At 43.5% G+C, this 11,752-nt stretch overlaps 1 protein-coding gene across 2 annotated transcripts; it reads left to right on the forward strand.

Annotated features, from left to right (window-relative positions):
• Positions 1-324: 324 nt before the first annotated feature.
• On the forward strand, positions 325-10,594 carry LOC129679158 (disintegrin and metalloproteinase domain-containing protein 2-like). Of its 2 annotated transcripts, XM_055610081.1 has the most exons (8): positions 330-623; positions 974-1,079; positions 2,846-3,029; positions 5,598-5,675; positions 5,960-6,089; positions 9,248-9,407; positions 9,844-9,905; positions 10,284-10,359. In XM_055610081.1, the coding sequence occupies exons 1-7, from the start codon at positions 539-541 to the stop codon at positions 9,875-9,877; spliced, it is 777 nt and encodes a 258-aa protein (XP_055466056.1). In that variant the 5' UTR covers positions 330-538; the 3' UTR covers positions 9,878-9,905; positions 10,284-10,359. The 2 variants fall into 2 exon arrangements, with proteins under 2 accessions (XP_055466055.1, XP_055466056.1); XM_055610080.1 differs by lacking the exon at positions 9,844-9,905 and having other exon boundaries at positions 325-623; positions 10,284-10,594.
• Positions 10,595-11,752: the final 1,158 nt, after the last annotated feature.

Consider the following 11,752-nt stretch of genomic DNA (forward strand, 5'->3'; position numbering starts at 1 on the left):
CTGGTGTTGGAAGGGTCTGTCTGTGGACTGCATGTCCTGCAGATGGGGCCGCCCATCTTTTTACTCTGCTATGACCTGAAAGGTGAGGCCACTCTTCTGGATTCATTGGATATTGGTTGATAATTGCTCTTCATCGGACATCATGTCTCATCCATGGGTCTCTAGGGTTTTCAGCTGAGCGCTGGTACACACACAGGCAGGTGTGAACCCATGCTGCAATCAAAGCCAGTTCTCCAGACTCCAGTTCCTCTCTTGCCCTTCTTTCCTCGCAGGAGGAAGCTGGAAAGGAGCCAATGAAGGGTCGAATATTGTCCCCGTGGCTATGAACTGCTTTGAGTCTGCCTGCTTTCTGGTCCACAAACAATCTACTGCCTTAACCAAGCTCAAAAATCCTTATTTCTTACCCACAACCAACTTGGCAAATGAATTCTGAGAGCAGATGACCCATTAACTTTGTGTTCACTAACTGAGCACCCAGCGGCTGTACAGGGATAGTGGTCAAAGGTCCCCGTCAGTGGTTTCAACAAGAGTAGAACGGATGGAGGTTGAAAACAGAAACTGTTCTCTAAGTAGTTTGGATCTTGGGAGAATTGAAGCTAGAAAAATCAGAGACAAAATAATTGGTGAGTGTTTTGGTTGAAAAGCTGTTTATGCAAAAAAAAAAAAAAGTCTATCTTTATTCACCAGTGAGTCTGTTATTTGTTTAGAAGACTAGCTTTCCCTTTACGTGTATGGGGTTGTTAACATTACACATTAGGCACTGTGTAGACCACGTCACATCTCAAGTACTTCACTGAAGTGGGTTTTGTGCCATCCCCCATCTGCCTTCTATTCAGTTCTATGTGACGGTTGTGTTTTGTGTGGTGCGTTCTGAACCACTTCAGAATGTGAAAGCGTTCGCTCCTTATTTTAATGCTGCACACTAAACCTCCAGAACGACCAACACTTTTTTGTCTGTCTACCCAATTTCCAGATGCCGACTTTGGTACAGATGAATGCTACAAAGAGCTGAATTCCAAAACTGACATATCTGGGAACTGTGGGATCAGCACTACCGGGTACACAGCCTGCAGACCTACGTATGTCTCCTGAAATGTGCCCAGACTCTGTCACCTCACACTTGAAAATGTCACCAGTTACTTTCAGGTGGAAGCAAACTCACACGTGGCCATGAAGCCTGACACGTTAATTCTAATAACACATGTCAGAGGTGCAGAGAGAGGCTCCGTGTCATTTCCCACACACCCAGGCTGCTGTCCCAGTTGATTGGGACTTTGACTGGGCCTGAATTATTCTCTGTCTTTTGCCACTCTGTTTTATCTCTGCGGAGGTCCACTTGTCAGTCGTAAGCATTCAGTTTTTTAAAAGTTTATATGCTGTCTCCGTAATTTTACAAAGAGCAAACAATCCTGGCTTGGGGAGATGGCTCAGTGCATGAAGCGCATCCTACTCAACCATGAGGACTGGAGTTCAGATCCCCAGTGCCCACGTAAGAGCCAGGTGTGACGGTACACATTTGTCAGTCTGCTATTGGAGAACAGTGGACTCTCTGCCAGCCAGTCTAGCTGTCATGGTGAGCTCCAGGTTTGTCAGGCGGCCCTGCCTTAAAAAAAAAAAAAAAAATGAGGCAGATCTGGATGGACAAAGACCTGTCATTGACCTATGGTCTCTACACAGATGCGCACAGGGAAGTGCATGCACAGACACACAACACATACACATTACACACACACACAAAGCTTTTTTTTCTGTAAATTTTTGTTTTATGTGTATGGACATATGTCTGTGTGTGACTTGCATGCCTGACACCCAAGGAGGCTAGAAGAGGCTGTCACATCTCATGTGAGAGGGGGTATGGTTGTGAGTTAACCCACTGGGTGATGGGACTCAAACTTAGGTCTTCTGGAAGAGCAGCCAGAGCTCTTAACCACTGAGCCATCTCAGCCAAGGACCGGGCATTCTTTATACAGGTAAAGGAGAAGAAAAGAAAACATACTAATGAAGAGCCTGTAAGGCCATGACCAGGGGCATGTACAGGAACAGTACAAACACATGGTGTTTATGACATACGGTGACGTCCCCCAGGGCCACCTGCAAGCACCGAAGTTTTGGCACCCTAGAGACATCCCCTAGAATTTGGCCTGTGTTGGGGGCTTTTTTCAAGGGTGTCAGAAGGAAATGTTTGCTGTAAAAATGTTTTCATGAAGCTGGGGCAACTCCATGTCTGTGTGTTCTACTACGTATGTGAGGAGGGAAGATGAGGGTGGGTTGCTCTGTCATACTGGCTGGGTGATGGGATGATTGCTGAACGTGAGCGTCACACAGTATGCGTGCTCTCGCTCTCTCCCCCTGCCTCTCTCTCTCTGTCTCTCCTCTTCTCTCTCTCGTGTGTTTGTGTGTGCATGTATGCTTACATATACACGCATGTGTCTTGTATGCAGATATGATTTGCTGAAGGTGCCAGTGTCCTGGCTCCATCTTTTGTGGTTTGTATATCTCCTCTGTACACCCATGTTGTACTGAGAATTTTGCAATTTTTTAAAAAGAAAACAAAGATTATAAAAAAATGTGGTTTTGTATTAAAACACAGTTTTATTGTGAGTAAGGTTCAAATACAGGTGAAAAAAAAAATCACAAACAGTAGCCCAAATAACCGCTGAGTTCACAATGAAGCTGTTCATAGCTGTTAGCAATCTGGGAAGGACTCTGAGCATGTGTCACTCCTAACTAATTGCATACCTCTTCCTGCCAGCCCCAGTGCTTAATTTAAGTCTATTTGTTTTTGACATCACATTCAAGTATCTCTCTATTAAAATTATGGCTTATGTTTATCTGTAAATTACAGTGACCTGAGGTGTGGGAAATTAATATGTAGATATGGAAGTGAAAATATCATTAAAATAAGATCTGCCACTGTTATTTATGCCAATATAAGTGGGGCAATCTGCATCTCCCTGGAATATACCGAAGGTCATGTAGAGAGTCCGATGATGTGGGTGAAAGATGGTACTGTCTGCAGCGCAAAAAAGGTAGGTGACCAACCTCTCCCAGTAACTCCCAGTGTTCTGTCTTATGTCTTTATTGGTATATATGCCTAGTAACATGATCTCTTGGGGCTGGAGAGGTGGCTCAGAGGTTAAGAACACTGGCTGTTCCTTCCAAGGTCCTGAGTTCAATTCCCAGCAACCATATGATGGCTCACAACCATCTATAGTGAGATCTGGTGCCCTCTTCTGTCGTGTAGGTGTACATGCAGGCAGAACACTAAGGTCTTAAAAACAACAAAACAAACAAACATGTTCTCTCAAAATGTAAGTGTGCAGTCAACATAGAAGTTTGGAAAATAAGAACAAATTTCAAAGAACAAAATGAAATGAAGCCATTGAACTTGCACAGCTGTTACTGCTGTGGATACCTCACGCTCTCGGTAGAAGTCACACAAACTCCCAGAAGAGACAATCTCACGGTTCACCCATTGCATTTTGTTGTATTTTCAAAACATTGCAGAAAGAGAGCACTTCTGATGTGGATTATCTTTTGGTGTGGTTATTCTTAAATAATAAAAGGTTCACAGAGTAAAGCAAAAAAAAAAAAATCAATTTAGCTAGCATGTGATGGTTGGTTTTAACTGTCAATTTGCTGCCTGGAAAGAGAGTCTCAGCTGAGGAAATATCTAGATCAGATTGGTCCAAGAGCATCTATAAGGGATTGTTAATTGACGGAGGAAGGCACAGCCCTTGCGGGCAGCAGCATTCCCTAGGCAGGAGATCCTGAACAGTATTAGTGAGAAATCCAGCTGAGAGCAGAGGAGCAATTAAGCATGTAAGCCTGCACGTATTCAGTTTTCCCTGTTCTTGATTATGGATGGGAGGTGACTGGCTGCTTGGGTTCCTGCCCTCAGTGATGGACCACAGCAAGGAACTGTAAACCTGACAAGTTCTTTCCTCTCCGAAGTTGTTTTTGATTGGGACGCTTTATCACCACAGAAATGAAACTAGTGTATCACGTGTCTGACAGATGCTTGTGATTTCCACTTTCACATGCATTACCCTATGCATGTGATGTGTTAAGACCCCCTCAGGCCTGTTCTCCCCCAACACCTCAGGCACCCAATATCGACTGGAGTCCTCATGCTATTCATTATGTTCCTAGACTTACTCATCCTCCATCATCCTTCACTTTAAGTTGTAGTACTACAAGCTTACATGACTTCTCTGAATCTTTGTCTCATCACTGCTGGCCTTCTGTCAGTTTCTGCACTCCTCCTAGTTTCCATACATAAGTAATGTCACGAAGTAGATGTTGTTCTGCATCTGTGTGATGTCACTTATCATTAGAGTTCTTCCATATCACCAAAGTCAGATTTGATTTCCTTTTAAAAACTAAGTAATATTTTATGTGTAGAAGGAAAATAGACACATGCAAAGGTAGAGCCACAATTTTGTTTTCCAAATGAAATATGTTAAATTCCATTAGTATATCAAACAGTGTATTGTGCAACATCTAGGTACAAGATAAAAATTAAACCATCAACTGAATGAAATACAAGAGAAACAAATCCAGCAGAAATCACGTGGTAGGGGCACAGTTCGCCTGTGGAAACAGGCTGTTGTAACTGCTGTTGCCCTGATCGTGACCAGCAGGTGGATTGCCCAGTTGGAATCATTAGGTTTGGGTGATAATTTTGTGTGTGTGTGTGTGTGTGACAGTAACTGAGGGTATGAGAGGTCAAAATGTCAAAACAGGGTTTTCTCTGTCTGTGGTTATATTAACACCAGTCAGTGGGTCAGAGGCCCCTCGTATAATGGCAAGGATGACAAAATTAATAATAATAATAATAATAATAATAATAATAGTAATAGTGTACAGTTATGGCCTAAACATTGGCCAGCTTGATGGCTCTCTTTCCATTCCTTAGGCTCTGATCACTCTTCTGGCTCTTCTCCATCCCACAGACTCAGACACTCAGTCTTCAGCTTCATCTGTACCTCATCCCCTGCCCACACCTGCTGTTCAGCCCATGCAGTGAAGTGTTCAACTTTCTTAGTGTGTTCTCTAGAGCTAGACTTTCTGCGTTGTCCCTTTACAATTGATATCTTTGTGTACTTTTTTTTGTTTTTATGTCATTGTCCTCATTTACTCTAGTTCTTTTAAAAAATTATATATATATATATATATATATATATAATGTATAGTGTTCTGCCTGCATGTATGCCTGCACACCAGAAGAGGGCACCAGATCTCACTCTAGATGGTTATGAGCCACCAAGTGGTTGCTGGGAATTGAACTCAGGACCTTTGGAAGAGGCAGCCCGTGCTCTTAACCTCTGAGCCATCTCTCCAGACCTACTCTAGTTCTTCATCTGTATTTTCCTCTAGGGATTGATGAGACTGTTAACAACAGCCATTTAAAATTAAATTCCAGTTTTGCTAATCGTCATTTTGTCAGTAGCCAGTGTAACTGGACTGAGGTGATATTTCAAGGTGTTTTTTTTTTGTTGTTGTTGTTGTTGTTCTGTTTTTTTCTTAAGAGAGTATGGAATGCTTTAAATTAAGGGATGAGTCTGGCTGGCATATCACTTACCTTTCCGTTCTAGGTTTGCATGAATAAAGAATGTATAGAGGATACGTTCTTGCAATATGATTGCACCCCAGAAAAATGCAACAATCACGGTGTAAGTAAGGAAAACGCACCAATAGCCCTGTATGTAGCAGAACTGTGAATGAGAAAGGGAAACTGTGGAAACTGCTCAGGAGAGCAAGGCCTAAGCCCTTCTCCTTCCTTGTACTCCTCCTCCTCCTCCTTCCTCTCTCCCTCCCTCACTTCTTTCCTCCTTCCCAAGAAGGAAGCCACATAGGAAAGTGCTTGTTATCTTAACATAACCCTTAGTTGACAGATTTCCTGGGTGTAAATGAACCTGGCCGCCTGTCTTAGCCTGTGACTTTATGGTGTCTTCAGGTGTGTAATAACAAGAAAAACTGCCATTGTAACCCCACATACTTACCGCCAGACTGTACAAACACGCAAGATTCCTGGCCTGGTGGAAGCGTTGATAGTGGCAATCAACAGCGAGCCCAGCCAATCCCCGGTGAGTCTCCCCGACAAATAGGGAACATAGTTAGAGCATTGTGAGACCAGGGAATTAAAGTGCTTGCCTCACAAGCTGGAGGACCCGAGTTTGATCCCCAGAGCCCACGTAAAGATGTGATGGTGGCTCAGACTTGGAATCCATGGAGGGGCACAAATGATAAAGAGTTAGGAAAATGAGAAAGGTGCTTACCACCCAGCTCTGCAGCAAGCATACATGCTCGAGCTTGAGAACACACGCTTGAACACACACGCACATGCACACACACACACACACACACACACACACACATACACACACTGAGGAGGATACTAGGAGCGTTATGTAAGTCAGCCTACAGTAGCTGGAGCAAGGCCCAAAGTCTTGAGATACTCTTTAGAGTAAATCCAGAAGGATGATGATTTTCTCATTGCTCCTGCCTTCCCTGTGAAGAGTGTGGCATCCTCCCCAATAAACTGTGTGCTCGTGAAAGTTGTACAACAGAGCTCCACATCAGCTTCCCCCCCACCTCATTTTTCAGTTTGTTTACCTCCGTTCCCACAAGCAACTTTGTTTTACTGTGAGTTCTCAGTTGGAGAAGCACGGCTGCCCCCGCTTGCTAGAATGACTCAAACTCTCTGGAAAGTGAGGGCTTGGTCCTGATGCTTTCGTGAAGTTACATAGAAACCAACAGACTTGGAGAAGTTTCTGGAAGTGTGCAAAGCCACTTTTAGAAGGACACAGCACCACACACTGGCCATATGAAGATGAAGGAAACACTATCATGTAAAGCACAAAGCTTTAAGACCAAATTGTTTCCCCGTAGGGCCAGTTATCTGACCAGGCTTATCACGCCATTCTGTCTTTTAATACGGATTCCATGGCTGACACAGGAAGGCTTCTTCCTATGACCACACTAACCTAACCTGGAGAAATTAGCATAATCGCTGCACCTACAATGGCCTCCTGGCAGCCGGTGCCAGCCTTTCGCATGAGGACAAGAGAACACAGGATTCCAAGATCTTCGTTATTCTTAATCATGTTACTCCATCAACAGTACCTGGTTATGGACGCTATCAGTGGGGACCAGAGAAGCTTGGCTGTGGCCCTTTGGTCGCAGACCTCAGCCTCTATCAGCAATGAGGATCCACAAGATAAGGTTAATACCCCACCCCAATGCCTGGATCATTGACCACCAACAAAGACCAGAGGGGTTTGCCACCTCCAAGACAGCTGCCACCGACTCTGTCCGAGTTCAGGTTCCCAGAGTCACGTGTGGACCAGAAGCCGGATCAGAAACATGGAAGAGTCAGAATCCCTGACTCTGGTTGTACAGACAGCTGATACCATTCCACCGGCCCTGAGGAGACTATAGCTTCCCAAGAGGAAGGGACAAGGAAGAGAAAGGGCCCCGTCTTTGTAGGTACCTGAGGACAAGAGCAGGGAACCCAGGCTGTCTGCCCTCCACCCAGTCATCAGAAAAGGAATTGCCTCATCTTGTGTGCTTTGACCTGGAAAGGCAAAAAGAAAGCTTGAACAGGTCTGTCCTATTGGAAGAGTTGTGTGGCTTGGCTGGAACTCCCAGCTTTCTGCCTCTTTCTCCTAGGGCTAGGTTACGGATGTTCTCCACCATCAGCCCACGAGATGTTCTTAAAGCAGAAACTAGTACAATCCTTGGTGCTGAAAAAAGAAAATCAAGGGAGCAATAAATTGAGATTGAGATTCCTCGCCTGCCACAAAGCAATCAATAGACTAACAGAATGATCTGGCCAGTTTGATAAAGGACATCCAAAAAATTGAAACCAACACATTATGTGATGAGCAATATCTATTTCCCCATAAAATTAGGAGCAAAGCAATGAAGTCTGCTCTCACTATACGTATTCTGTATTCCGTATCCTGTATATGTCCTATGTCCTGAGCCTTGAACTAAGGAAAGAACAAGACAGGAACAAAAGAACAGAAAAGATGAAACGATGTTGCTTTTATGTATGATACAATTAACCAGAGAGAAAATCCTAACAGATTTAAAAAAAAACAAAAACAACAACAACAAAAAAACAATTCTCAAAGGCCTCGCTATATAACCCTGGCTGTCCTGGAACTCACAGTGTGTCTAGGTTTTTAAAATGATGTGTATGTGTTATTTCTGTGTGTGTGTGTCTGTGTGTGTGTGTGTCTGTGTGTGTGTACATGTGAGTACGGATGTTCTCAGAGACCAGAGATGTTGGGTCCCCCTGGCTGTTATGAACCAACTGAAGTTAATGCCGTATGAAGCAGATCATTGATCTAAATATGAAAACTAAAACTACAAATATTCTGAAAGGAATTGTTGAAATAAGAGTTTGTAGGAAAGGATATGAAGACTTGACTTAATAAGACAATTTAGACCTAAAATAGTTTGTAAAGCAATTTACAATTTACAATTTGAGACCACCTCACTGGTAACCAGGACCACGCGCCAATTCCTTTTGTCTCTGTGATCAAACAGAGACTATGTGGAACAGAAAAGTCTCCAGTGAAAAGCAAGGAATGTGAGCTGGAGAGATAGCTCAGCTGTTGACTGCACTTCTTGCTCTTGTCGGGGACCTAACTCTGGCTCCCATGACCCACATGGTGGCTCACAAGCATCTGTAATTCCAGTTCCAGAAGATTCAGCATCCTCTCCTGGTCTTCTCAGCCACCAGTCACATACATGGTGCCCATACATACATGTAGACAAACACTCATGCACATGAAAAAAAAAAGATTTTAATCCTTTAAAAAGATAGACACAAAGGACTGGAGAGACAGCTCAGCAGTTAAGAGCACTGGCTGCTTTTCCAAAGGTCAGGGGCTCAATTCCCAGCACCCACATAGCAGCTCACAACTGTCTATAACTCCGGTTCCGGGGGATCTGACACCCTCATAAAGACAGACATGCAGGCAAACACCAACGCACATAAACAAAACGAACAAAAAGATATAGACAAAAAGCAAAGCAGGGACAAGACTCTTAGCCAAGGAGTTGAAGAGCTCGGGGGTGGGGGATGTGACGCCACCGTGTCATCTACATCAGATACAAATGTGCTACTGATAGTTTGTAAATGGGGTAAGATGTTGGTCACAGCAGCACACAGTGTCATCAGTGTTCTTGTCCTGGTGGCCGCATTCTAACCCCCAGCACATTTCTTTGCCAGTGCGGCCCTCCATCGCAAGTGCTTACAGCTCCAAATCTACACGGTGGCCATTTTTCTTGATCATCCCTTTCTACGTTTTGATCTGCGTCCTGATCGCCATGCTGATAAAACTTCATTCCCAAAGGAAAAAATGGAGAACCGATGACTTCTCGAGCGATGAGTGGGTGGATTTCACACCTGTTTTCTTACTTTCATAGTTAGTTGGCATAATGGGGTATCAACATCAAGGCAGCTGTAGCTAGTAACTCAGATTTAACGTTTTTCTTTGTGTGGAAACTGAGTACTTAACACATTAATGATTAATATGATGAATATTCAGGGTTTTTTTTTAACCATCAGGCTTTAATCTTATAAAAAAATTAGTGGGAGCCGGGCGGTGGTGATGCAGGCCTGTAGTCCCAGCACTTGGGAGGCAGAGGCAGGCAGATCTCTGTGAGTTCAAGGCCAGCCTGGTCTACAAAGTGAGTCCAGGACAGCCAAGGCTACACAGAGACACCCCATCTCGAAAAACAAAACAAAAGAATTTGGGAATGAGCTCACTCTAGCAACCTTGCATCACTGTCCCTCAGAAACTGTCTCTGTCTCTAACTATATAGGCAATTTGAAAGCGAAACTGAATCCAAAGAGTAGTCTGGACAGCAAAGATTCCAGTGTCAAGGTGAGCCTCCAGCATTCCAAGGGAAGGAGAGGAGGAGGAGGAGTAAAAATGCATGACATAAAAGTGATGGTCATATAGTTCTAGTTAATGCAACAGTGCACAATTTGCAGTATTATCATTTATATCCATAACACAAGAATGTTATAAATGATATTACAATTTATCGTTGAACTATGTCAGACTCCACCACACACCAAAAAAATCATTCTGCTCCCAATTACATCCTTTAGAATTCTTGAGTTCAAATGGTGGACAAAGCTAAATAAGAGACTCAAATTTCTGTTCCTCATGAGGCCCGCCTGGGGCCTTGGTTGCACCCTGCATGGTTTAACCTGGTTAGCCCTATGACTGACTCTTCTCCTTTATGTGTTCTTTCAGAGTAATTCATTTCAGTGGACAGAAAAACAGTGGAAAAGAAAAATATATGCATTACCTGATTGCCTTGGAAGTCAAGCCTGCATATTGTGGTTTCCATCTGGCCAGAAATCGTATCTCTCCATACACATGTATGATACATATATGTTCATATAATTCCATAAATGATTTGCTTGTAAGAAATGTATGATTATGAATTTTGTACTATACTTTGATATTTTACCCTATTTCTGGTAGCCGGTAGGCATAAATTGTATTATCTAGTAGGCACATTACAAGAAAGGTTATAAAATAAAGGTGGTACCGTGACTCATGTACAACGGTTATGCTGTCATGTTGTAGTCTGATGGTTCATAACCAGCCCAAAGACGGTGACCCCAGGACTCAGAGGACACTCTAACCATGGTGTCATAACACATGGCGTTTATAAAAGATACATGTTGAAGTGCTCGCAGATTCAGAATGAGGGATGAAAACACACAGATGGGCACCTACACAAGAGAAGAGCGTGGGCTTGAACCCTGGGAATCCTCGCGGAGATGAAAGGCATCAGGAGTCAAAGGGTCAGTTTAAGGGGACAATAAAATGAAAAGTATATTTTCTGGCTGTTCCTGAAATCCTGGGAGTGGAGCTCAAGCCAACCTGTGCCACCCAGACCCTGTGAGCTTTCATGTACCGTTTTCACCTTACACGAAGCAAATTTTAGCCAGACAAGTAGGAAAATCATTAAATCCAGTGAGGAATTCAAAAGTAGTCTGCTTGACTTATAGGGCTCTGACCACAACAGAAAATTCTATACTGCAAATTATGTATGTGTGTGTATATGTATGTACGCATGCATAACAAAGAAGTAAGGTTTGATGTACCATGTGGAATATTTCAGATCATGCTTTTTCACTAAACTTCAGGTGAATTCCTGGGAATGCCAGTCAACTGGTAGCAGTTTGTCCAGCATGCCCTTGTGGTTGGCTCCCAGGACTGAAATAACCGGTCGTAGGGACACACACCCATGGTTCCAGCCCCAGGGAGGTGGAGGCAGCAGGATGAGAAGCTCTTAGTCAATTTTTGTGAGCTCGAGGCTAGCCTGGGCTACATGAGATCCTGTCCCCCACCAGAGAGAGAGAGAGAGAGAGAGAGAGAGAGAGAGAGAGAGAGATTTAAGGTAAATATATGATGAAATGCTTAAGCCCTCTTAGTATTTGAGGCAGGCCGTATCTTCACTAAGAACACTTAGTGGGACTTTACATGTATTCTGAACTGTGTCTTTTAAATATTATTGAAAAAAAAAAAACACGTGTGGTGTAGTTAGGTCTTGAGCTTAGAAGGTATCTAAGCTATTTGAAGGTGCTAAAAGAAAAAAAACTTAAGGAGTTTGCTATTTTGTTCACATATAATGCATAGCATACACTCAAACATGCACGTGTGCCCCCCCCCCCGTTTGGACACGTGTGTTCAGGCGCACTAGCACGTGT

This window comes from Psammomys obesus, unplaced genomic scaffold (assembly GCF_907164565.1).
Source record: "Psammomys obesus unplaced genomic scaffold, mPsaObe1.curated_primary_1811, whole genome shotgun sequence".
In the NCBI taxonomy this organism is placed as follows: domain Eukaryota; kingdom Metazoa; phylum Chordata; class Mammalia; order Rodentia; family Muridae; genus Psammomys; species Psammomys obesus.

Excerpts from the sequence above, each read along its gene's own strand:
- LOC129679158 (XM_055610080.1), top strand. The coding sequence starts at position 539 with ATGGAGGTTGAAAACAGAAACTGTTCTCTAAGTAGTTTGGATCTTGGG. Across the intron at positions 624-973 it reads AATCAGAGACAAAATAATTG|ATGCCGACTTTGGTACAGAT; the intron begins GTGAGTGTTTTG and ends CCCAATTTCCAG. Across the intron at positions 9,408-10,283 it reads GATGACTTCTCGAGCGATGA|AGTAATTCATTTCAGTGGAC; the intron begins GTGGGTGGATTT and ends GTGTTCTTTCAG.